General features: G+C 40.9%; 1 protein-coding gene across 1 annotated transcript in view; it reads left to right on the top strand.

Moving 5' to 3' along the window:
- TEX14 (testis expressed 14, intercellular bridge forming factor) overlaps nucleotides 1-26,510 on the top strand; it is a 99,028-nt gene that overhangs the window by 37,272 nt on the left and 35,246 nt on the right. Inside the window, exons 10-26 of the mRNA XM_030536655.1 lie at nucleotides 589-767; nucleotides 4,054-4,205; nucleotides 5,931-6,121; nucleotides 6,324-6,474; nucleotides 7,646-8,640; nucleotides 10,337-10,443; nucleotides 12,427-12,509; nucleotides 14,282-14,548; nucleotides 16,020-16,120; nucleotides 18,101-18,220; nucleotides 18,771-18,849; nucleotides 19,749-19,839; nucleotides 21,738-21,800; nucleotides 23,277-23,404; nucleotides 23,831-24,021; nucleotides 25,871-25,970; nucleotides 26,337-26,423. Coding sequence (XP_030392515.1) covers nucleotides 589-767; nucleotides 4,054-4,205; nucleotides 5,931-6,121; nucleotides 6,324-6,474; nucleotides 7,646-8,640; nucleotides 10,337-10,443; nucleotides 12,427-12,509; nucleotides 14,282-14,548; nucleotides 16,020-16,120; nucleotides 18,101-18,220; nucleotides 18,771-18,849; nucleotides 19,749-19,839; nucleotides 21,738-21,800; nucleotides 23,277-23,404; nucleotides 23,831-24,021; nucleotides 25,871-25,970; nucleotides 26,337-26,423 — 3,085 coding nt within the window. The remainder of the gene's footprint in view (nucleotides 1-588; nucleotides 768-4,053; nucleotides 4,206-5,930; nucleotides 6,122-6,323; nucleotides 6,475-7,645; nucleotides 8,641-10,336; nucleotides 10,444-12,426; nucleotides 12,510-14,281; nucleotides 14,549-16,019; nucleotides 16,121-18,100; nucleotides 18,221-18,770; nucleotides 18,850-19,748; nucleotides 19,840-21,737; nucleotides 21,801-23,276; nucleotides 23,405-23,830; nucleotides 24,022-25,870; nucleotides 25,971-26,336; nucleotides 26,424-26,510) is intronic.

The raw sequence follows: 26,510 nt of genomic DNA, 5'->3' as shown, positions 1-26,510 counted from the left end.
AGATTGGACAAATGTCTGTCAGGGATGGTCTAGGTTTACTTGTCCTGTCTCAGCTTAGGGGGCTGGACTAGCTAACGTCTCAGCGTCCCTCCCAACCCTACATTTCTGTGATTCTGTATGTATCAAAGGGCAGATTGGAACTGAGTTACAACACTAAGGAATAGGTTTTATCAACTGTTTTACATTCTGTTATTGATGCTGATTGATTTTCCTCTCCCTTTTCCATGACTGATTGCTTACCTATTTTTCCTTAACAAAAGAGGGAAACATGCAAAATATTATCACTGAGGTAGAGAAATTAAACACAAAGTTGAGATATTTCAAAATCTGTTTTTCTATTACAATGTTAATTTTGGCATATTACACATATATATTATTTTCTGTTTTTTAATGGATTACTGTTTGGTTTCACTTAGATCATATAATCTTCATGAGCAATGGGATTGAGTTAACTTTACAGTCAAAACCTTAATTTTTTGATTTCTCTGCCTTTGATGTTAAATTAACAATAGCTTTTGGATTCTGTTGATCTTCAGTTATCAGCAATGTGAATGCTTGACTCTTCTGTTTGTGTTTTTTTTCCCCCAGCGTTCAGAATTCCCAGTATTGCACATGGAGACAATTGTGCATCTGCTGCTTCAGGTTAATGATGCTTTGAGGTTTTTGCACTCACGGGGATTTATCCACCGTTCACTCACCTCTTATGCTGTACAGATTGTTTCTGCTGGTGAGGCAAAGTTAACCAACCTGGAGTACATGATAGAAAGGTAAAGAATTATCACATTGTTACTTGGAAAGGTGGGTGAGTGAGGCCAAATTGAGGACTGAATTCTGTTGTCAGAGTGATCCTCCAGCTCTCCTGATTACTTGTGAGTCGCTGTGCATGAGCAATGCCACAGAGATCCATCCTAGTCTTTCTTTGACAGCATTGCAGATTTGACTGTAGGGAGAGGGATTTTCACATCTCCATTGCTCAGATACATAGTCAGTGCTCATTTAGTGTCATATGTTTCAGGTTATCTCAATTTTTAGCTTCTCTATAAATAACTGAAAATAGAGGTTAACAGTAGAAGAAAGGTCTCTGCTCCACTCTAGTGTAAAGGCACCGCAATAGAGAGAGAGAACAGAATATGGAACCTGCATCTAGTGACCGAACAGAGACAGAAATCCTTTTGGAGACTTTAATTCTATTCCCCTAGTGTAAATAGTTTCAATGTATTCAGATTATAATGAACCTCTGCTTATGAAATCTGATCCTACAAGAGCCTGGGGCCCCCACAACTCTCATTGAAATTAGAGATACTCAGCACCTTGCATATATATACACTCATGGTGCAGTTTCTCTCTGAATAACATTATTTCACTATGGGATCCATCCGTCTCCTATTAATGTTAATAGAAGGACTGTCATTGACTAAATGGGAATTGAACCAGACCCAGAAAGAGGGTTCTAATATATATATATGCATGTGCTCACACACACACCTCAAGTTATCTTTGAAAAAGCATCATATTTCAACTTCTGTAGAAATACAGTTATTGCCATATACACCTTTACCCTAGTATAACGCGACCTGATATAAGGCGGGTTCACATACAAGGCAGTAAAGCTCTGACATGCTGCTCTGAGCAACGTGTTGAGGGTGCCAGGCCAGGCCGGGGCCGAGGGGTTTGATAAGGGGCAAAGGGTCTTGGGGGTGGTCAGGGGCTCCCTTCCCTGGGTCTGGCGGGCAAGAGCTGTGGGAGGGCACTTTTGGGGGCCCCGCAGTCCCAGAGTGGCCTAGGGAATTAGTGGGGGGCCGGGAGCAGCCCGCTCTGCTTCCCTTGCCCCTGGTCCCAGCCGTGTCGCTCGGGGGAGGAGGCTTGGGGATAGGGATCCTTCCCCCCGCACTCACCAGCAGCAGTGGAAGCAAAGCAGCTCGGCCCCAGTCCACTCCACTCCACCAGCTCCCAGCCGCAGCGCTCAGATTCCCGCTGCAGGTGAATATGGGGGGTGTCCTTTCTCTAGCCTCCCTGCACTCACCTGTGGCAGGAAGCAGAGCACCACGGCTGGGAGGGGGCAGAGTGGAGCAAGCTGGGGCCGCGTTGCTCTGCTTCCCGCCACAGGGGAGCGCTGAGGGTGTCCTTTCCCCAACCTCCCCACACTCATTGGTGGCAGGAAGCGGAGCAGCCCAGCCCCAGCCAGCCCCACTCTGTCAGCACCCAGCCGTGGCGCTCCACTTCCCGCCGGGCAGGTGAGTGCAGGACCTTTCCCAAGCCACCCTCCAGCGACATGGCTGGGGCCGGGGCAAGGAAAGCGGAGCAGGCTGGGGCCATGTCACTCTGCTTCCTGCTGCAGATGAGTGCAGAGGGGCATCCTTTCACCAACCTCCCTGCACTCACCAGCAGTGGGAAGTGGAGCGCTGCGGCTGGGAGGTGGCGGAGTGGAGCAGGCTGGGGCTGGGCTGCTCTGATTTCTGCCACTGCCAGTGAGTGCCTGTCAGGGGCCTGGGGCGGGTTGATAGGGGTTGGAGCAGTCAGGGGACAGGGAGGTTGGATAGAGAGTGGAGTCCTGGGGGTGATTAGGAACAGGGGTCTCTGGAGGGGGCAGTCAGGGAACAAGGAACAGGGTGCGGGGGCAAAGCAAGTTTGATATAATGCAGTCTCAGCTATAACATGGTGAGATTTTTGTCTCCTGAGGACCACGTTATATTGGGGTAGAAGTATATTAGCAGAGCCCTCTGTTGGTGAAAATGAGATATAGCAGCCTCTTGCCAAGCTTTATCACTTTCCTGTTCTGTCTTATACAAATGTTTATTTCCTATGTGAAGGGATATTGTTAATTTGAACTTGTTAAAAAATAATTATTTTTTAAAAAATGGTTTTAGGTACTAAGCAGTATGTCGTTAGTTGTTTTAAAGTTCCATGTAAAAATTTAAAAAGTGCAGATGGGCTTTTCCACTTCCCAGGTGGTGATTATAGGTGTTTGCTGAGAGAAGGAGAAACTGGCTGATAAGACTATAGAGGAAAACAGTGAAATTGGGTATAAACCAGAAAAATTGCCAAGTGTGCAAAGGAGATTAACTAAAAGAAAAAGAGAAATTTCCTCTCCACTCCTGTTAACTTCTTTCAGTTATAAATAAGTCTTAGGTCTTACTTGTATTCATGATAGGTAAGTATTTTCTGACAGAAATGAGGTTTAAGTCAATTATTTCTCTTGAATATACATGAAGTGTAGCCTGCAGCAATGCTTTTCACTAACATGTGGTCTCTACCTAAAATATCTGACCATATTCCCTTGAACAATATTAAATTCAGGGGAAATGAGTATCTGTAGAATCAGAAAAAATCCTTTGTCCTGGACAATGGTTTTTAAAGAACACTTATTCTCAGTTTAAAATGAAGAAGAAAGAGGTGTAACTATTGTGTGGAGACTAGAGGGACATTAACTTTTAATCATACAGAAGTAATGGCATTACACTGCCAAATGAATATAAACAAGCCAGAAGACACAACTCGCTAGTCTTTCACCTGTGCTATGAATGCTGACCAGAGTGAAGGACTTGGTTGTAAAAATACCCCATAGTTAGGACATCTTTAACCTCTGGTTTGTCTTTATTTGAGGATAAAGCTTTGAAATAGACTGCTATAGCTCACTTTTACCAACAGAGGTCTCTTCTATAATGTGCCAATACAAGCTGTTTATTTCTATACAATATTATAAATGTTTGTTCAAAAAGCTGCTTTTGAGCTGGTTTTGCTTTTTTTGGTAAATTTTGTGTATAACAGGGATCATTTAAAATAAATGCATGTATGAAAATAAAGACATTAATTGCTGGATCCCATACTGTCAGAGCTTCCAAAGGAGGCATTGCAGTGGTAGGTCTATTTTTAACTTAACATCCTGGACAGAATTAATCAAACATCCAACTCAGTTGACATTGGTTGGTTTGTTTCCCAGTCTTAACATGATTTATCGAATCCTTTTGTCTCTGACTACATTGGATAGACCAGCTACTCATCACATGTTACGGTTTCCCAAATTTGACCCTGTTTTGTGTTCTCTTCTGGCAGCAAGGATGGAGGAGACCACAGTGATCTCACACGTGTTCCAGTCCCAGCCCAGCTGTATAAGTGGTGTGCTCCTGAAGTGATCCTTGAAAAGGCTGCCACAGTCAAATCAGACATTTATAGCTTCTGTATAGTAATGCAGGAAGCCCTAACAGGTATAATTAAAGAGGTTCAGACTTCTGTCACTGAGAGTATGTCTACACGGCAATTAGACATCTGCAGCTGGCCCGTGCTGGCTGACTCAGGGTTGAGGGGCTTGGGCTGTGGGGTTGTTTAATTGCTATGTAGATTTCCAGGCTTGGGCTGGAGCCGGGGCTCTAGGACCCTGTGAGGTGGGAGGGGCCCAGCTGTCTAGAGCTCAGCCTGCAGCCACAGCAATCAAACAGCTCAGCAGCCTGACCCAGAGTCAGCTGGCATAGGCCAGCCGTGGGTTTCTAATTATAATGTAGACATACCCTGAGTTACCATAGAGTTCCCTGAATACATGAAGTGTGAGTTCTATCTCCTTAGGTGATTGCATACCCTCCTGCAAAGCTCCTTTAGTGATTAGAGTTTTGGGAAAGAGTTGCAAAGAAAAGACATCACATGTCTTATTTGCATGATGTGTTCCTCTGACCTTCTGCATAACCTGATGATATTTGGGGAGAAGCTAGGAGCACCCTTTTTAACTAGTGAAATAAACATTGGATTGAGCAAAGTTTCTGGAGAGACGGTGAAGAAATAATAGATAATTTGCCTGGAAGTGTTTGTTTCAGTGTATCAAAATTTCATTATGGGGTTGTACTAGAACCATTAACCAATGATGGGGGTGGGGGAAGTGAGATGACAAAATTGGAGATGGCACAAGATTAGATAGGCTGGTGTAGACTGGAGAAGACTGGGAGGAATTTTCACGCTGTTACCTACCTAAATGGGCAGCACCATGGCAGATGAAATTCCAGGCTGACAATCACCGTTGAATGAAGGAATAATTGGAATTAAAGGTACATGTTGCTGGGATCTAAATTTACTATAATAACTCAGTATAAAGACATAGGCATCATTGTGGAGAAGTTAATGAAAACTCGACATGCACTGCTGGTCCAAAAAGCATACAAAATGTTAGGCTCTGTAAAGAACAGGATAGAATATTATACTAAAAATATGCTATGATACAAATGTGTGGTGTGTGCACTTGGAATACTATGTTCAGTTGTGATAATACTATCTGAAAAATTATATCGCAGAAATAAAAAAGGCTCAGAGAGGGGTAATAAAAATGACAGTAGCTTGGAAAGATTTTCATATGAAAAGAAACTGAAACATTTGGGATTGCTTTGTTTAAAGAGGAGGTTAGAGGAGGAGGTGAGCAAACATTGGTTGTTTACAGAAGGTAAATGAGGCACTTCTTTCTATTTACCTTTTCTCATAATGCTAAAACAAGAGGACAGTCAATGAAAATATCTGTTAACAAATTAAACCACATGAAAGATAATCCTTTTTTACACAGCACACAGTTAACTTGTGGAACTCCTTGTCACAAGGTATCATAGAGGCAAAGAGTTTATTAAAATTCTAAAAAGGTTTAGACTTTTATATTGGTAATGAGTACATCCACAGTTTTAGCAGATGGGATGAAAAAAAAATTATCCTAGGTATAAACCAACAACTACTGAGAGAGTTTAGGAAGAAATTTCCTGTTGGCAAGTTATTCCATAATTGTCCACTAGGGGATTTCTGGCAGCTTCCTCTGAAGCATCAAGTGTTGGCTGTCAGAGACCGGATACTGGACTAGATGGACTGCTGGTCTGATTTACAATGGCAGTTGTTTCTGTGATTCTTCCCCTTCTTTGGTTAGGGCCATGCTGTATACCAGACAATATTTGTTACATGTCTTACAGAAACTCTTCCCTGGAATGGGCTTGAAGGCTCAGGTATTAAAGAACTCGTAGTTTCTGGGCAACATTTGGAAACGGATGTCAGGCTTCCTAACCCGTACTATGACATTGTAAAGACAGGTCTAGCGCCTAAACAAAACGACCGCTCCATGAGTCTTCAGGATATTCGCTATATATTGAAGAATGATTTAAAGGTGACTCTCATGATTGTAGCCGTTATGCTTTTAAGATCATATTTGGTTAATCAGAGTTAATTGTCTCCTAGAGGTCAAGTTGTTATGTTTAAGTCTGGGTCTGAGTTTTCTTTTGTTTATGTGGGCAAATCAGTTTAAAATAAAAGCTGAAGACATTGGAATACCACGTAAACTTCCGCTCACAACCTTCCTTATGTTACAGGACTTGATTGAGTCTCGAATTGGTCGCTCTGATGAAAGCTCAACTGCACAAAGGCATGTAATATTTCCAGATATAAACATCTGTTTGGGGTCCACATCTAATTACAAGAGGGAAACGCTAGAGTTGCAAGGAGAGGCGATAACAAAGACTGGTACGTTTCTATTCCTGGGGGGCGTGTCAAGAGCCTTCACACTGGTGTTTTCTCTTATCCCCCCAGGATTGGGGGACCAATCCTGACAACTTGGCCACTGGCACTCAAACAAATTTGTGCTGCCAGTAGCCATAGGCCAGTAGAAGATTTAGTAAAGTGTGTCCTATAATTTGGAAGGTGCAGCTCCACTGAGTTAGAGCCAAATCGTGGAACTAGCACAGCTGTTGGAAGGAATTCCCATAAGACTTCGGGGCAAGACAGGTTTCCCCTTCTTTCCTTACTTCTCTCTGACAGGTTGTGGAGGGCAGCAGTAGATCCCTACTGTTGCCACCCTCCCTCTGCAGAAGAGAATTATTGACCCACCTCAGCTCTCAGAGCTCCATAGGTTGCAGGAAATATGGACCCATATGCAAAGTCCCCATATACTCCTTTTTCTTCTGTAGTGGAACCATAGGGTCCAGGCTAGATCTGTTTGGGAATTTTCTGTTGGAATTATTTTCTCACAGAAAATGCCCTTTTTTCCATGGGAACATTTCAGTTTTGCTGAAAATTTTTGGTGTTTTCATTGGGAAAATCGAAATGATGGCTCTCTGCCTCCCTGCTTTTCTGCCTATCTTAACAGCTTTGCTGGGGGGGAAGCGGGGAGGTGGCAAGTGAAGCTCACAAGAGCATTCCAGATGAGTAGCAGGCTGAAAAAATCTTTTTAGGTTCTCCTGAAATGGAATCTTTCTGGAAATCTCTTCCCATTAAAATGTCCTATCTTTGACTGTTTTGTTCTGGTCTGGGAGGAAATTATTTTGAAAAAGGTAAATTTTTTTGTGGGAAATGAGTTCCATTTTCTGGCCAGCTCTGATAAGTCATTTATATATGTAGAAGAAGGAAAATGGACATTAATTATTAAAATGTGATTCTTCCAGGTCTAGTACTCTTCCAGCACTAAGATCTTGTGGTGCATTTTGAAATGAATAAGGCATAAACCTAGTGTCCTACTTCCCAGACCCCATTAAACAGGGTCTTCTTTTCAAGATAGTGTGTGATGATGATAAAAATGCTTGTAAACAGAGGGGTTGAATGCTGCTACTCAAATAACAAAAAGATATTTTAAATGTCTAAGCAATATGTATATTGGAGGCCTAAAAAAGTAGCTTAATATTAACATCTGATTTTTCAGATGGCAGCTTTACTGCACCAAGGTGTTCATTTTCTCCTGCTGAAAAAGAAACCATTATAGATCGTGAGGGTATAACTTGTATTCAGCCAGTTATACAGGATCTGAGCCAAGATATAGCTTCTGAACTCCAGAGGACCTACAGTGTTAGCGAGGTGGACGACAGCCTCTGTAGTTTTGAAATCAATGAAATCTATGCATGTTATCCAGAATTACATGAAGATGTTCTGGAAGAACTAGCTGGATTAGATCGTGCTTTGGAAGATCAAATAAAACAGCAAAATGTAGACAAAGACAGAGCCGTTTCCCAGATCCTACCTCTGTTTCCTAAAATACAGTTAGTTGAGCAGCCAAATTCTAGTGAAGAAGGCAGCTCTTCAGAAATGGGTACAGAGTACAGTATAGAGGAGGTGGAGAGACTAAGTGAGGCCTCTGAGTCCTGCATGCTGCGCTGTTTGGGAGCAGATGTCAGGGAAAGTGTGCATAGCCCGTCCAAAACTGAGCAGCACATCAGCAAATGTGTCCTTAATCTCAAGATTTCTCAGACCTTATTGCGGCAGGCAACGGATTCCCTTTACAGAATAGAGGTGAAATTAGACGAATTAGAGACTGTTCAAAACCAGCACAAGCTGCTTAAGGAAATCCAAGCAGAGCAAGTTTCTAAGCAGAAGTCCATAGAGAGCTACTTAGATAAAATTGATGATATTCTCAAAAATATCAAGATCCCCTTGTCAGGTGCTGATGCTTTTTTGTGGAAGGCAGTGGGCCCTCCATCAAGGAACTATATACCACCACCACTGCGAGTGCCTGGAGCGCAGAGTGCATTGGAGGTTGACCATTTCCAGGCTATCTCAAAAGCTGTGAAGGAACCAAGAGCAATTCAGAGTGAGAAGATTGAGTGCGTTGATCAAAGACGTAAGAATAAAGATGACTGCCAGAATGATTTCAGCTCCAACATGGTGAAGAGTACTGAGGTTCGAATAGTGCCAAACTATCAGGTAAAGGGGAGAGGAGAGTGACTGGCCACATGGCTATTAATCATATAACTATGTTGTATACCAAGTGGGTAGCACTGACAAGATGCACAGATCTGGATGTTCTTTCAAAAGACGACACTGGTTATTGCTGATTTGAATGTTTGTGTACTATACATGTTGTGCATTGAATAGAAAATGATCAGTCTAGTCCTGAGTGCAGCAATGTCTGATTTATTTATTTATTGCTTTATCAAAATAGTAGCTTTTCATACACATTTCATCTTTATTTATGGCCATATTCTGCTAACTTGCATCCAATGGAATCTTGTAATTGATAGTACATGTAGCAAGATCACCTGGGTCATACGTTTTAAAAATGGCCTCTAATTTTGTGCTCATAATTTTTGGATTAGTGTGCACAAATCTGTTTGAACATACAAATTTTAAAGGCTGATTTTGAAGATGGCTGAAAATGCCCATGTGTAAAAGCTTAGGGAGGCCTTAGTTATATTTGCACGTACAGTTGTTTTGCTTTTTTATTTATTTGAATAGCCTTCTGGTATGCATGATGCTTTATAGATATTGCTATCAGACAAGGTCCCTGTAGCTTCCTTTAACTGAGACCAATCCAGTGGCACAGTAGAGAAAACAGCTTGTCATAAGATGGAGGGAGGAATATCGTGCGTCAGAGCAACCAAAGAGGGAGAGGTGTTGTTTGCGTTACAGATACTGGAGATGTTGTGTTATGGGGACGTATAGGGTTTTTGGATGTTGAAAGAATGATTTAACATGGTTAGCATGAAAGTGGTGGACTGTTAGTTTAAAAAAATGGGTTTGAAGGATGGATATGAGTCAGCAGTGTAACACTTGCAAAAAAAGCAAACATTATTCTGGGATGTATTAGCAGGAGTGTTGTAAGCAAGAGATGAGAAGTAATTCTTCCACTCTACTCTGCGCTGATTAGGCCTCAACTGGAATATTATGTCCAGTTCTGGGGCTACAATTCAGAAAAGATGTGAACAAATTGGAGAGTCCAGAAAAGAGTAACAAATATGATTAAAGGTCTAGAAAACATAACGTATGAGGGAATACTGAAAAAATTGGGTTTGTTTAGTCTGGGAGAAGGGAAGACTGAGAGGGGACACGATAACAGTTTTCAAGTACATAAAAGGTTGTTACAAGGAGGAGGGAGAAAAATTGTTCTCCTTAACCTCTGATTGGCAGTTAGAAGAAACTTCCTAATTGTCAAGGTAGTTAAGCACTGGAATAAATTGCCTAGGGAGGTTGTAGAATCTCCGTCATTGGAGATTTTTAAGAACAGTTTAGACAAACACCTGCCGGGGGTGGTCTAGATAATACTTAGTCCTGCCTTGAGTTCAGGGGACTGGACTAGAAGATCTCTCGAGGTCTCTTCCAGTCCTACAATTCTGTGATTATGTACATTTCCATAAGTTGTCTAGCACCAGTAATTCCCAGGAGACACTTGGGTCCTTTAGTATATAAAGAACCTGTTAGGAGATTTAGAGTATACTTTGTCCTAATCCAGGGTCTGAACCTGCCACCCTTACTGATGTCAGTAGTACCACTGAAATGGAGCCCAGTGAATAAAGAGTGCTGGATGCAGTCCTTTGTATGCATTTAGAGAAAACTAAGCTAATAATAAGCACATAGTGCGAGGCAAACTCTGAGTCATAGTTTGGTGGCCTGATTTTTTCAGCAAGTGCATTCACATGTGGCTGTAAGACGGAAAAAAAATGTCAACTTGCAACACCATAGAGGAACTGATTCAAGTTCTGGAGGAAGTGGAATCGAGGAAGAGAAATGGTGAGTTCTGTCTGTCACTTCACAAATGACTAGTTACTTCATAGTTTCTAGTCACAAAGAAATAAATTCCTGTAGATTCCTCCCACTAAAACCTCTGTCAAAAGGAGAACCCTCTAGGATGAAAACTGGCATTGGGTTTTTCTCAGCAAGTAAAAAGCCATCCATCCAATTAAGAGCCTTCCATGAAACAGACTCATTGTCAGCTACAGAGCTGACAAGATATCTACCATGAGAGCTTAATAAGGAGTGCAGAATACCTGTCCCTCTGGGATCTGTGTTCACCAGCCAAGAGGTGAAACAGGTAGGAATTGATGGATAAATGATATCTCAGCACCTTAAAATGGTTTCCAAAGCTTTTAAATTACTTTTCTGTAACTTACACTGGAATATCTGTTTGCATATATAGCCTGTATTTGGAAATATCGATATATTGAAAGGGACAGTGCCAAGTGAGTTAGTCTTAAACTGTGAAACTGACTAAAAAAACCAGTCTAGTTTCACTGTCACAGCTCACTGAAGGTTTTTTTTAAATTTCCAAATAATATGTCTATCAACGACTAAGGAGGATGTTTAAAGTTTCATTGTAATATTCTGAGGTGCCATTAGCACCATAGGTAAATGAGTTATTTTCTAATTATTTCTTGGCCCCTTAAAGTACAACAAAATATAAGTATATTTTTGATGGATGTGCATATTTTTGTTTGTGTAGATAGCAAGGGCCAAATCCTGGTCCCTGTGTATATTCTGATCCAAAGCTTAAAGGAAAGACTTCTGTTGATTTCTATGGGTGTTGGATCAGTCCTTCTGATGTGGGTGGTAGAAACTGAATCCTCCCTCTAAAACCAGTGGCAAAGCACAGAGCACCTGTGCAGCCCTTCAATAGCAGCTAGCGCAAACCTCAGCGTTATACTCCATTGTATGCAGTTCCCCTGACCTGGTGAGGTAAGCTGTACTTTGTTCTTATCTCTCTGCACTTGATATTTCCATACAGACATCAAAGTAAATGATAAAGTTGAGTCAATGGCAGATCTGGAAATGGGAATAGAACCAGACACGTGCTCTAATCTTAGGATGACTTCATAACGTTAAACCAGCTAGGAAAAATCATGTTGCACTAACTTGTTAGGTTTTTTGGTGAAAAAAATAATCAAAGAGTAAGTAAAGGTGACCCTATGAATCAAAATCCCCTTGTTAAGGAAATAAATGACCAGACGATAAATGGGAAAGATTTGTAATGGGTCAGAAATAGCTGATATAGTCATATGAGTCACTGCACTCTAGAATGGAGACAGATTAATAGTTGGGTAGCCAAGGAATCGATAATGAGACCATTGGTATCCAAAATGGAGGTGCCAAGTGATTGGCTGATTGACCTACAGAGTATAAATCTATATGACACTTAGAATCATAGAAGATTAGGGTTGGAAGAGACCTCAGGTCATCTAGCCCAGCCCCCTGCTCAAAGCAGGACTTGGTGATGAGGAAGGCATAATGCCAAGATTTTTTGGCTTGTTCTTTGGAGATGCCCACCGCCTTGTGAGATCAGATTCTAAAGCATTGGTGGTATCATGCTAATCCATAATGGGCCTAACTCATCCACTGCATTCTAGGCATTGGGAAATCAATGTGCTAGTTCTGAGGGGTTTTAGAACCTGTATGGTGTGAGACCTAGGCTATGTCTACACAGTGGACTCTATGCCAGCATGGCCCCTTATTTTAGATGCAGTTTTTCTGAGAGTGTAGGAGCACCACTTCCCCAAACGGTGTTACCTATTTTGACAGACGCATGTACTCTGCAGTTTTGTTGGCATAGCTATATCATTTTTTCACACCAACCAACATAGCTATGCTGGTATAATTTTAAAGGGTAGACTTTGTATCCCAAAGCTCTTGGTGTTTTGCTAACTGGGGAATGGTTAATGATACATTTCTGTATTTATTAACGGAGATTTGTTTGATGCAACTTGTTATAATTTACTGTAGGTTTTTTCCAAAATCAGCATCTGAAATTGTGAAAAACACAAGGAGAAGTGAGGAGCGAAGGATGGTGCAGTCAGAATGGAAGAGTGAGTAAACAGCAATGTTGACTAAACACTGGAGTTAACTAGTCTCAGAGGGGTAGCCATGTTAGTCTGGATCTGTAAAAGCAGCAAAGAATCCTGTGGCACCTTATAGACTAACAGACGTTTTGGAGCATGAGCTTTTGTGGGTGAATACCCACTTCTTCAGATGCATGTGGTGGAAATATCCAGGGGCAGGCATATATATGCTAGCAAGCAAGCTAGAGATAACGAGGTCAGTTCAATCAGGGAGGACAAGGCCCTGCTCCAGCAGCCGAGGTGCGAAAACCAAGAGAGGAGAAACTGGTTCTGTAGTTGGCAAGCCATTCACAGTCCTTGTTCAATCCTGAGCTGATGGTGTCAAATTTGCAGATGAACTGAAGCTCAGCAGTCTCTCTTTGGAGTTAACTAATGTGTCCGAAACACGTTATTAGACCTTCCAATGACTTTTTGTCCCTCATGAAAGAGCTTTATGCTGCTGTTGGGGCTCCTAGAATCCCCCCATATCGTCCTGTGTTTAGACCGTCCTAATTTCCCCCATCCTGACAAGCTCCCTGTGTGTCACTCTCTCATCACCCTCTGCTACAGGGATTCCCTACAACTATCTCCCAGCCAGAGATTCTGTGTGCCGCATTCCTCCTCCTCCTCCCGTATCAGGGTCTCCCAGTCTCTCTCCCCTCCCCTCTAATAATTCCTCTTTCTGTGTGGAGATAAATCATTCAGGGTGTCACTCAACCCAGTTAGGAGGAGAGGCAGAGAGGAGTTAGGAGTATTGTTATGCTGGAAAGTGTTAATGGGTGCCATGAACAAGTTGTTTGATTTGTAGACAATTGTCAACAGGTGCTTGAGCTAGCCCCCCCCCCCATTTTCTCCCTCTCAATTTTCTAATTTCCCCCCACATTAAGAGGGGTTTGGCCATTGATACTTAAAACATTCCTTGAAATTTTGGAATTGATCGCATGTGATGTTCAGAAATTATCACTTTATAGCAAGACAGACAGACCAAAAAATGCCATCGAGTTGAGCATAAAGCCTTTGTAGGCACCCAAAAGCAGCCTGATTTTCACAGGTGCTGAGCACCTGCAGCTCCAATCTACTTCATGGGGAGTTTTGAGTAAAAATGGAGTAGGGTACTTGAGATAGAGCCCATAGTCCAGGCGGTTAATTGTCAGGCCATTGGTGTCTTCCTTTCTGTTTTTTCTGTGGTTTGAAAAAAAGATTCTGCGTTTGCAATGGGGACATTTTCCGTGTAGGGCATCATTCATCTTCCTCTTGAGGAAACACTGTATTCTGAATGGAAATCCTGTATTCCCAGTACATCCAACATGTGTGGATTCAGCATAACCACATTAAGATGGTGTGAAATGCTATAGGAAATGTTAGCCCACAGTTCTTGGAGGAGTAACAAGAACAGCCTGGAATGAATCCAGTGAAGTATATGAATGGGATTTCTCCCTTGTGAGTCATTGCCACAGCTTCTAGATGGCAGTACATTCCCATTCCAGCATTCCTTGGTGAATGTGTATGTGTAGAGGTTTCCCCATCAGTGTCTGCAGGATTTAAACTTTCATTAAAAGAAATAGATTTCTAGCCAGTATGATTGTAAAGTGAAACCTTTTGGCTGTGGCTCTGGGGCAGTCTGCAGTCAGCCTGAAGCAACAGAGGGGAAGGACTGAATGTCCAAATTGCAGGCGAGTTCAGCAGGAGGGTACTGAGAGATACTAGTTTGTGACCAATGTTCCGAGAAGGTGAACCTTGAGTATATACTTTTTGCCTAGCTGAAGTGAAACAAATGGCTAAAATAGTGGCGTCTGGGCAGCTGGGACTTCTCCCTCCGTATTTCCCGAGTGAATGCACCTCAGAAAGCGAGGCAGAAAGCGTGAAGGAAGCCTTTCCACATACCATCTTCAGGGGCCAGGAATGTATTGGCTGGCAGAGAAAGGATGGCAGGTGGCACACAGGCGATGGCACTGAAACCCAGGATCTGGGCAGGAAGGATGAGTCAGAGGAGAGTGACTTGGAGTCTGTATTCAGAAGTTTTGCAGGTAATGCTGATGGAATTGGTCTTCCTGCCTTTCCAGTCAGACCGTTATGATCACAGATGGCATTGCACAGGGAGGTTGGAGATCATTTGACTTTTGGAGTGATCATTGACCACCATTGCTTCTAAAGTTGTCCCCTGAAGAAGGTCAGTGAAGAGCATAGACTATGCACTAAACTGAGAAGTATGCACTAATGGGTCCATTCTGGGGGACTACTGAGCTCCCTCAGATCCCATTGGCTTTGATGGGAATTGAGGGACCAAAGCCCTTGTCATTCAAGAGCCCATAGAGAGGGTCACATGCCTATAATTCCCCAGTTTTAATGTCTGCATATTTCTATACAAGTCTACTGGACAGTGCTATGGTAGCTGTCATGGCAGATGGTTAATCTTATTCCTGTAAAAAGAGTCAGATGACCCTCATTTTCTCTCTTCCTGAGCTGTGGTCACCTACAAATCTGGGATAATCTGAGGTAATCCAGTAGATGCATTGCCATTTTACAGCCAAAATAGATTAATGTGTCTTCATCAGATGTTCCAAATACAGATTTCCCCAGCCTCTGCATTGTATCTGAATTGACCACAGCAGATCTCCAAAGGGCTTGTGACTAGGTCCAAAGGCACCGCTAATATATTCTCCATTTAAAAATTTGTAACAATCAGGGCTATATCTGCACTTCCTAAGTGGATTAGCTACTGCTAAATGTGGTGTGGAGACATTAAGAAACACACACACACAGGCCACTGCTAAGTTCACAAAGGAAGTTTTAGCAATCAATATCTAATTGACTGTGGATCCCCACTTGGAGGCTCTGTCCCTGAGATCTCATGAAGAAATCAGGTTGATCGTTTGCGAAAGAGGAATCCAGCTGCTATATGTCTCACTGTAAACTCATGTTCCTCACACCCACACTGGGTAATGACCAAGGACAGGCCTCTTGGCAAAGACACATACACAGAACCATAAATGAAAATGATTGTGTTTTGTCAGTGAAATAGTTGCACCCCAGATGAGACCAATGACCCGATCCCACATAGGGCAAGCCGTACAAAATGACAAATGCCATTAGCGATAGGACAGAATTCTGACTGAGTTGTCCTGTGGTTTTGCATTTTATGTGCATGGAGCCTGAGGTTTGTTCCTTATACAATGCGTTGTTGCTGCATAGTGCTACCTTAGATCCTAATATGTTGCTAATTGAGATTTAAAAAATGAATCATTAGTGACATGCACATGGATGCATGCCATTTTGAAGAACATTTTGAGGACAATCCTCAATGAAGATTCACATGTTTTCCTTTATGAATTGGGCATTTAATTGTCATTATCTTTCCATTCCCCAATAGATTATGTAGCTTTACTGCTATTCATAGATTTATTCACCTTTATATTCCATCAGTTGCACAAACCATTCAAGCCACATTATTCTTTGCATAATATTTGTGTTCCATTCTGACATGCTTCAATTTGTTAGGCAGAAGTTGGCAGTCTCTAGCAAAAGATGAGCAAGCAGAGCGTGGAGCAAATCTTCCTAAAAATTCAGTCAGTCCAACAGAAGCTGAGAATCCCTGCTGTGTATGTACAGTAATCCAAGAAATATAATTACTACTAGTAATCTATGAGATCAGTTTTGTAACAGGTAGTTGTATATTTGTTTTGTGTGTGTTGCATACTGAAAAATGAAGGCAGTCAGATATTGCTGATCTTTTAGCTATGAGTTCCCTATGAGTCCTCCATTTGTTGTTTGGGTCTGTAAAACCACCACGGCAATGTGAGCAGTGGGAGGCTAGGCTGAAATATACAGCAATCAAATGAAATATCTAACATCAAGAATCTAAAGAAACTGGGAGTAGGAGAACAAAAGGTATGTCCAAATCTGAAATTGATTTGTGCTTTTAAAAGTAATTTTCACAGAGTGATGGCAAAGCACATGTATGCCTGCAGTGTAGAAAAACTAGGCAGGAATGCATCGCAAAACACCTAGCAGACATCCTTTTTGCATGTAAAGCCCATAAAGAGATGAGATTTCCCCGTCTCAAGTTTGCAATATGTACAATTATTGTATGGCTCAGTCAATGTTTGATGCACATTTTATATTGCAGAATTCCAGGTTTTTTAATACTGTAAAACAACCAAGAACTGTTTTTTATAAAATAAAAATAGTTTCTGCCATATAGACAGTTATTACAATATAAATACCCCAAAGGTCAGATTTTCCAGTGTCTTTAGGCACCCAAAAATGCAGATAGATACTTAGTGGGATTATCAGTTTAGGGACAAACTACCATTGAAATCAATGAGAGTTAGATGACTGACGTGCTTAGTTACTTCAGGTGCCTAAATATCTTTGAAAATCTGTCCCTCATTGATTAAATTGCCTAGGTAATAATACTCCTCCCATAAACCCACTAGATTCTGCCACCAACCCACCTCCTCCCCAAATGCTTGGGAAAAGAGATGGGCCTTGCAGCACGTTTGGCAGACCAACAAGATCTGTTTTACAACATATCTGGGAGGTTTAACAGCATATTAGAACAGTTTAATGAAGGAAGTGACTAAAAACTCCAGGGCAATTTAGGTAGTGTCAACAGTATGTAATTATCCAAGTTAGACTGTTGCCAGGCTTGACATTTATTCCAACAAAAAATGCAATTGGCTATTTTAATGACCTTAGGAGGTCTGAAAAATAGTCCCTCTGGCAGTACAGCACTCTCTGACACTGCTTCAGGCATCTGTACTGATTTAGAGGGAAGAATACAACATACTGAATTGACAGTTCCACTTCTCATGGTATTGGGGCCATGTGTACACTACAGAATTATGTTGACCTAACTTATGTCGGCATATGGCCAATGCAGTTATTAAATTGCGTATATGCACACTTGGCTCCTTGTGTTGGCAGTGTGTATCCTCATCAGGAGTGTGTGTATCGATTGTATTGTCAGTGTGGGGCACTGTGGGACAGCTCCTGAAAGCCAGTAACAGTCAACGTAAGCAAAGTGTCTACACGGGCACTGTCAACCTAATTATATTGACCATGACTCTGCACTGCTCAGGGATGTAGTGTTATTAAATCAGTGCAGAGGGGCACTTATATTGGCAGGAGCCAAATTTAAGTGAATATACTTCCACAGCTAGGTCGATGCAGCTTATGTTGGCCTAATCCTGTAGTGTAGACCAGGCCTTAATGTCCTGGTGAGAGGTCTCTCAGAGCACTCCTCTAACATAGCTCCAGCTCTGCTTATCTGGGATCTGATGGGCCCACTGCACAAGATGGTACACTAGCTGCCGGCACAGTAGTCCCATAGTAGCTGAAGGGATAATGCCAGAGAAATAATGTAAACATAATAGCTATCCTAAAGGTGGAATTATTGAAGATGTAAGCAGAATAAAAGTTATACACTTGAGTGAAGGAAGCTCATTGGTTTCTGTCTGAACTTACAATAAAATAACAAACATTACTATTTAACGTTGTTGACTAAGAGTATATTATACAATACAAACATAGTTGTGAAGGCATCATAACTTTATGACTTTTTATAACATCTTTCACAGGAACATTCAAGTGAATTAACTCGTTCCCCCAATTCCTCTCCTGACATATCAGATGAGTTTTTCACTCCTGATCCAGATTATTTGTTCTCTCCAGCTGCTCAGGAAAACGCTGAACGAGAGGTAAAAGCAAAGTCTACACAGGAGTAAAATGTATCTCAAGCTTAAGGGCAAATAAAAACACTTGTGGTTTTGTTTTTGTTGGTGTGGAAAAGAGCTATCTTTATTGGCAAGCACTCCTTTTCCATGCCCTCTGATAAATCTGTACCTCTTAACAATTAGCCCTATTCCTAAAAAAAGAAGAAGAAAAAAAGGCATGTTCTCCTGGCTCATTTTTTAGAGGGAAATTAAGGCTTTCGTGTAACCTTAAAATTAAAAACTCTGTTAGGCTAAGAAATTTTTTTGGCCACTCTTACACTAAGAGTCCCAGCACTCTTCATTTACTGTTGCATCTTTGGGAGACAGTTTTTATTCATTTCCTAGAGAAGATGAAATTATTTGTGAAGGATGTCAGATATAATGCATGCTGTTCATTATTGCACCTAAAAATGAAAAGCTCCTGAAGGATTTGCTTCTTTCCACACTGATTAGGGTGTATATTGTGCAGGGACAAGAGTTCTCCTTTTACAGATTGCCTGTGAGAAATTTAATTTGATGCATTGTGTCTCTTCAGACCTCAAGTTCTGAAGATGAGTTAGAAGTTACCCAAGAAGCCTGTGTACAGAAACAGACCTCTACTGATACAGGGTCAGGTAATGCTTAGCTTAGACATTCTGGTTACCGTCCCCAGACCTGAGGAAGAGCTCTTTGAAGCTCAAAAGCTTGTCTCTTTCAACAACAGAAGTTGGTCCAATAGAATACACTACCTCACCTGCCTTGTCTCTCTCATATCATGGGACCAACATAGCTACAATAACACTGTTAAATACATGCTTGTTATTTGTGTTTCCTCCTTGCAGTGGATACTCCTGTGGTGCAGGACTGCCAAATGTTGGCAGCCCTAATATTTGGTCAGCAGCTTTCCCAGTAGGAAGCTGAAACTGGATTCATTTGGGCCTGGTTGCCTCCACTCCCACTGAGTGTAATGGGAATTGTGGGTTTATGGTATCTTGTAGGATCAGGCCCATACATGGTAATCACTGAATTATTGGAGTTGTGACATTTTGATCATACATTTGTAGCACTGCAGCCAGAAATCTGTTGTGACCAATTTCTTTTGTACCTATTGCTGAGTTAGCAGCTTCGCATAATGTACCAGCAAGAGACATGGAAATTGAATTAGAGTTTTTATATCTACGCTAATATTCTGATTACCAGACTTCCCTTGGGGGTGAGACCTGTTAAATCTGAAATAATATATCTGGAATGCAAAGAAAAGTATTGTATGTCTGTCTGTTCTTTTGTCAGTCCTTATTCAATGAGCATTTGTAAATGTTTCAATATCTTCAATCCCCCATTGGCAGGATGGCTGGCTTCTGGAATATGTTTATGAAAATACATCTTTAAAAATGCATTTTTCTCTTAGAACAACCAAGACAGAGGTCACAAGAACTGAAAATATAATAAAGTTGTAATTTTCTGTTCAGTAAATTATGTCTCACTTTTTTATTTGAAAACCCAATAACAAGGAACATTTGCTATTTGTATTCAGGAGAGAAAATATTTATGGGCAACGCAGCAGTAAAAGGCCTTGGCAGTAACGAAGTGGGAGTGAATCAAGTCAGCCATACTCCTGTAGCCAGGTAGAAAGACTTATTATGCCACTTCAAACAAAAAATAGGTTGTACAGGAGATGCTCTCTCTTTATTAATGCTGCTGAAATACCTAATGCTCAAATAAACTGTCCATGGTGTTTTTTTTAAATGGTGATCTATGTATTTTCTAGCCAGAAAATATTAGAAGTGCTTTCACAAGCCTGATGGTTGAGGTTTTACCTTTTACTGTGTTACTATCCCTGTCTTTGCTTAATGAGGGAGTTATGATTAAGAGGAAAAATAATTCTATGTATGTTAGATGTAGTACATATACTGAAATGCCCCCATCTTAAACAGACTAATGCCAGGTAATTAAGATCAAGAGCTCTTGCCATGTGTTGTGCCTGAGCATTGCAGCTCAGGTGGCACTGTTTGTTATTGTGGTCGTGCTAGATGCTGTTGAAACCTGAAGAGAGACATGGCTCCTGACCCACAGCTCACTATTTGAAATAGAAGGAGGTGTGTGTGGTAGGGGGAGGATGCAATAGACGAGCGCAATGGACAGGGGTTTGTTGGTTCATGTTCTTTTACTTGGTTTAATACATTTGAAATGTGAAACTTCTGCAACCTGTAACCACTTGATAAATTACAAACAGAGGCACAGCCACAGCTTGGCTTTTAATTGGAACTGTATTGCTGTTTTTATTTAAGTTTCAAATAATACTGCAGTGGCTCCCAAGGCTTTGCTGCCTGAGGGCCTGCTGTTGTACTTCATCTCTTACTGGACTTGCCATGAACAAGTCAGACCCTATTCACAGATAGCAATTCCTTTCTTTAATCCGCATCCCGGATGGAGCTGGGTATGGGAGGGGAGTGGGCAGGTAAACTCGGGCAGAGACTCACTCCACCTGAATTAGTACTGCATTTTGCACAGTAACTAGCTGGGCAAGTTTGCTGCATAGTAGAGAGCATGACTTGTACAGGACACACTGGTCAAAAGGATTGTACTATAGTACACCCCATAAAATCCACAAAGCTGTGCAAAATAAGGCAGAGTTAATGTGTGGGTATGTGGGGCGCAGGGAGGTAAGTCCATATGCAATATCTCATTTGTATACACCGTTTCTCACTGCTGGGCCGTTACTTGGAATGATTCAAGCTGAGTAGGGGCCTTATTCAAGGATGACTCAAGAAGCTTTCTGTCCCCTTCTGCACTTTCATGGAGGAATGGGGTGTAGCTAGTGAATGTAACAGCCAGTGGCAGCGCAGCTTCTGTGGGAGGGGAGATAAAGAGCAGGGTGCAGAGGTGCACCAAGGCCACAGGGATGGTTTCCCTGCCTCCTCTGTGGAGGTCCACTTCTCTTCCTCTGGATGGGAGGAGGCAGAATTTGAAGTAGACTTGTCCATGACTCCTGTCTGTGGTTAATAGTTCAGTGTTTGGAGACTTGTAGCCATGTTTAACTGTCAGATGGGGTGTTTGTTTCCATTATTCTCATTTGTTTATATCACAATAATATATAGAGGCATCAGCCAAGATCAAGGCCCCACTGCACTAGGTGTTGTACATATACGTAATAAGAAAGAGTCCTAAAGAGCTTAGAATATAGAAAAGATGGGGAAAAGGAAGTAACAAAAAGTCTTATACAAGTTTTGATTTAATTTTCAAATAGTTCTATTTTGAAACGACTGGCATTTATAATGCATACGTTGATTGTGTAAGACACAGTACAGATTCATATCTACTGTGTACATCAGCTTTTCTCCTACTCCTCTATACCTATGCTTTAAGACTTTAAGCAAGTTCTGATTTTGATGAGCTTCACGCTAGCCCCAAAGAGCTAGTTTTTTCAGTTTCTTCAGTTTCCTTTATGCTTTTTTTAACGTTTATTTTCATGGTTTTCCAAGAAAACAGATGAATATGTGCTCTTAATTTTTTCTCTTTCCAGTGCTGAAGTATCACAAGAAATGATATCTAAGGAGACACTGAAAGAGTCCAAAGAGAAAGATATGTAAGGACACATATTGTTTCATAGTGAAACTGCAGCAGATCAACAATTACCATTATAAGATTTTTCTGTTTATATAAAGTAAGAAAATGTGATGTTCAGATTCAAAAATTCAGAAATTCAAAAACAGGATGCCATATAAACTGTAGAGATATTTCATCATGATAAGCAGGGCGGGTAGATACAAAAAAATCAAACATCTGCAGTAGACGTTAGCTTATTTCTAAGTATTTTTATATTCATGAGTAATTAAATTAATGAAAGAGAATGTCAATTGGGTGTTGTGCATACAAGTGAAAGTATTAGGGAATCACTGTTCCTGCTGCACATATTAAATTGAAGATTCAAACAAAATAACTTTAAATCATTAGTTTCCAGTTAAATACCTTTCACAAATATATATCCCAAATAATGTGATGGAGGTTTTTAACCTATTATTTTGGTAGGACAGGAACACTTGGCAGAATGGACTTATGGACTTTGATTTTAAATAGAAAAGCGAACTTCTTGAAAAAAAAATATGGGTGAAAGTCACATGTAACTTCTGAGACAATGATCCACAGCTGAAATTTCCCTTCTGAACAACAAAGCCTATTAAAGCACAGTCTTAAGGGGAAACTTCAGAGTATAGCTGGTGGGGATTTAAAAGAGAACTTGATAAATTCCTGGTGGTTAAATCCATAAATGGCTATTAGCCAGGATGGGTAAGAAATGGTGTTCCTAGCCTCTTTTTGTCAGAGGATGGAGATGGATGGCAGGAGAGAGATCACTTGATCATTGCCTGTTAGGTTCACTCCCTCTGGGGCACCTGGCATTGGGCACTGTCGGTAGACAGATACTGGGCTAGATGGACTTTTGGTCTGACCTGGTACGGCCATTATTATGTTCTTATGGGGATGTTGGGTTCCTCAGTTTGGCCCTAGTCCTGCAAGCACTTAAGCCCTCAAGAAGACATCAAAGTCTCTTTAGACTATATGTGTGTAAGTTTCACTTCGTCCAAGTAATTCACTTGGAGGACAACTAAAGCTGCAAGAACCAAGAGTGCCAAACTAGTCTCTGTTCCACTGAAGTCTCTTTTGTTCGTTAAGTCTTGAGATCTTTTCCTGAGCTATGGAGACAGTTTTGTTAGCATTCTCTTGTAGAAGGGTAACCTACTACTCAGCACCTTGTAGATCAGAATTATTGCAGGGAAGAGGTTTTGAGAAGAAACTCAAGGTCGGTAGCTTAGTTATCCTTTTTTCTTTCTAAGCTTTTCTGGATCTCTGGACTAGGTATTCTGTAGACTTTTGAGAACTCCTCATGCAGTTGTCATAAGGAGTCTCTCACTTCCCTCTAGAAAACCAAACAAGATTAAACAATTCTAAACAACATTCTAGAACCTGAAAGTAGCATGATGTGGTAACACAAATTGTATAAGGAGGTAACAGTTATAAATAGATCTTCTAACCATCTGACTCTCTTTCACTATCAATTCTCTAGATCATTGACAGATATTCAGGATTTGTCCAGTATTTCATGTGAGCGAGAGAACTCTTATAAGGATATAACTTGTAAAACACCCAGAGTGAGTCATGCACCAACTAGTGTCAGCACTCCACTCAGCCCAGGTAACTGCGGAGCAGAGAGGATCAGAGAATTCAACCCTTTGGGGCTAGGAGTCAAGATTTCCACTACATTTTGATTGAGCTTAAATATTATTTAAAAAATAGCATGTTGCTTTACCTTGCTCCATATTCCTTAACTCAGTATGTCTATCGGTTGAGTAGTCAAAGATTCATGAATGGGTGTCCTCATTGTCATTGATGAATTGTAGATCTCAGTCACAATCAGCAATAATACCACTGAATTTCAGAGTAGGGAGCAACTATTGTGCACAAAGATTTTTTTCAAATTTTGGTATGCAGCAACATATGTAAATTAACCATGCAATTACATGCCTGATTTCTTTATATTAAAATGCAATGGCAGCTTAGTTACAGCAAAATACAAAGAAAAGTCCACATGCTAGCTTTTCTCTCGCCTTTTCTTCACAGGGAAAAAAGTGTCATCAACTATCAAGAAATGCAGAGACTGCCATGAAATTCCTCTGGATACCTCTTGTTGGGCTACTCAGGAGACTTCCCTAACAGTGTCTAGTAGCTTCATTACAGCCCGTGAGAAGGGAAAGAACTCAGAACCCCCCTTCCTTTCTTCAGAAACCTACTTCTCTGGATTGACTGAGCCTGTAAGTGTAGGAAATTGTACTTCCTTTATGCCAGCTAAATTCCAAACTTTTGCCTCTCATATATTTTCAAAATGCCTTAATATAACTGCAAGAAGTGATACTTATATGGAGTCATATAGTTTGTAAAGATTCTAGGTTAAATCCCAGCTCTTTTGGAATCAATGACAAAACTTATTGACTTCACAGGGCTCAGGATGTCATCTTCTATTTTTAATAAGAGTGTTAATATGCTTTGTATGTATAATTGTGTATGATAATATCTTCAAACATTTGTGAACCCAAGATAGGCTTGGTATGCTATGAAGAACATGATAAAATTGAGAAAGTAATTTGTTTCATCTCTTATTTTTTGGTATTTTATTGGTAGGCAGGAAATCTCTCACTCCTCAGTGCAACTCACCCATCAATGTCTCACACAGATCAGCATATAGAAATGCAAAGAGGGAAGTATAATCCTACATTGAATCTGAGCTCTCCTAGAAATTAGCTGTTTTTGCTTGATCTGAAGTGCATTGAGCAGTTTGTTTGATCAAGAATGAAACGGAATTCTTGGTACTAAGATCAGTCCCTTCCTGCTCTCAATCCAAGGTCTCAATCGAAAGACTTGTGTGCATGTAGAAGATGGTATCTCAAAAGATATATCAGTACTGTAGAGTTTGCAGCTGATGTATAAATCCCTTGATCTTTGTCTTGGTGAGGGTGAAAATTACATTTGCTCAGAAAGAGGTGGGAGTTTTCAGATTTGTAAATTCAAGTTACACTTAGGAAGGGTGTCTTAAAATGGGGTTGGGGAAGGATGTGCAGGCAAAGAAGAATGGTTTCTTAAGAAACAAGTTACAAATTGAAGCATCCTAGGCATAAGGGTAGTTTGGATGTTCACAGCATTCAGAAAACCATTATATTAAGAGGTTTAATTTGTCCTTTTACTACATGCATAGAATTGGTATTACATTATCAGTTCTGTTGCATCAAAAAATCTTCACTGTGTAGAGACACCATATTTCCAAGGAAACCTTATTGTTTTCCACTGATCTTTTTGGAGCTGAAAATACTCTGGTGCCAGAACATTAGTTTGACTGCTATTCAAGAGGATTATATATAAACAGTTGCCTTAACGCCTTTCTTATTGTTATTCATTGGGGAGGTTGCCATTTAAAGATTAAATTACGGTTTGTTCATCCAGAACACTGGCAGCCACATTAACTGTCTTCAGGTCAGCACTGCCTCTTTAGATTTGCAGGGCTGATAGCTGGAGTTTGTTAAATACACAATTCTGTCTTGACTTGCACTGCAGAGAAATTTACATTGCTGTCACTTACTCTCCTGAAAAATCCCTCTGGAATGAAGTTTCGGTACTAAGCCCCTATTTTCATTTTGAAAACATGGTCTTGTCTGTGGTTACACACTTTCCTCCTTGTGTATATTACTGGGACATTTCACGACTATCTTTTATAATTATGGATTTGCATGCGCGCACGCACACATGTGCGCACACACACACATACACAATCCTTTAGCCTAGACTAATGGGTTCAGCTTGTCTCAGGGGATGACAAAAATGGGATAATCTGATAGTATCATTAAGAACTGGTAGAACGCTAAGGAGACCCATCACAATGTTTATCTGAAGGGTGGCTGCTGCATTTGCTCTTTGTCTTCCTGTTTGTATTCTGTGCTGCACACTGAGTGCATGATCTGCTTCTGAGGTTATGGGCCAGCACGAAGAATAGAACAGATGAACTTTATGCTAATTGATTATTGCCTCCTCTCATCTTGGGTTTAGTAGAGGAGAAGAACACAGAAAAACAGTTCATACGCCTATGCTTCATTTATACATGGTCTTTTACAGAGTGGTTTGTCGTCATTCAGTGCTTCTTCACTTTTGAGAAAGGCCAGGAAAGAATCTCGTAACCCATTTCCTGCCACTCAGCAGAGCGACTTACGGAAAGGTACAGCAGGTTATTAAAGAAATCTCACAGCTGCATTATTGTAAGGAACATGTTTCCTACCTGACCTTAACCAAATCTCTACTTTTGCAGAGGCAGAGAACAGTGGGAAGTTTTTCACTTGCAAATGATTTCCTGTTTGCACCTGCAGGTTAAGAATTTGGACACCTACAGTGATAGACCTAAATTGTAGGTGCAAATAATTATTGGCTCCAAATTGCAATCCACAAAATTTAGGCCTGTAATTGCAAGTCTAGCTTTATGTCTAGCTTTAAATTAGCTCAGGGAACATTTATTAGATGTTGTCGTAATCAGAGCTTGTATTATAGTTATTCATCACTATTAATTGATTAGACATTTTTTTTCCAGCTGATTCGAGCCCAGATTTTTCCCAGGTATCAGACCACTTTATTAATGAGCTGCCTCCACCAGCCCAGGAGCTACTTGATGAAATTGGTAAGCAGCGTTAAAACCAAAATGTTTTGGGGGTTGTCAATTACATTTTTTATCCTGGGTCATTCTCCTATGGATGATCAGAATTTC

The sequence above is a fragment of the Gopherus evgoodei genome, chromosome 17 (genome assembly GCF_007399415.2).
Source record: "Gopherus evgoodei ecotype Sinaloan lineage chromosome 17, rGopEvg1_v1.p, whole genome shotgun sequence".
NCBI classification, from domain to species: Eukaryota; Metazoa; Chordata; order Testudines; family Testudinidae; genus Gopherus; species Gopherus evgoodei.
The sequence above is the reverse complement of the archived record's forward strand: the minus strand, read 5'-3'. Positions and strand labels throughout refer to the sequence as shown.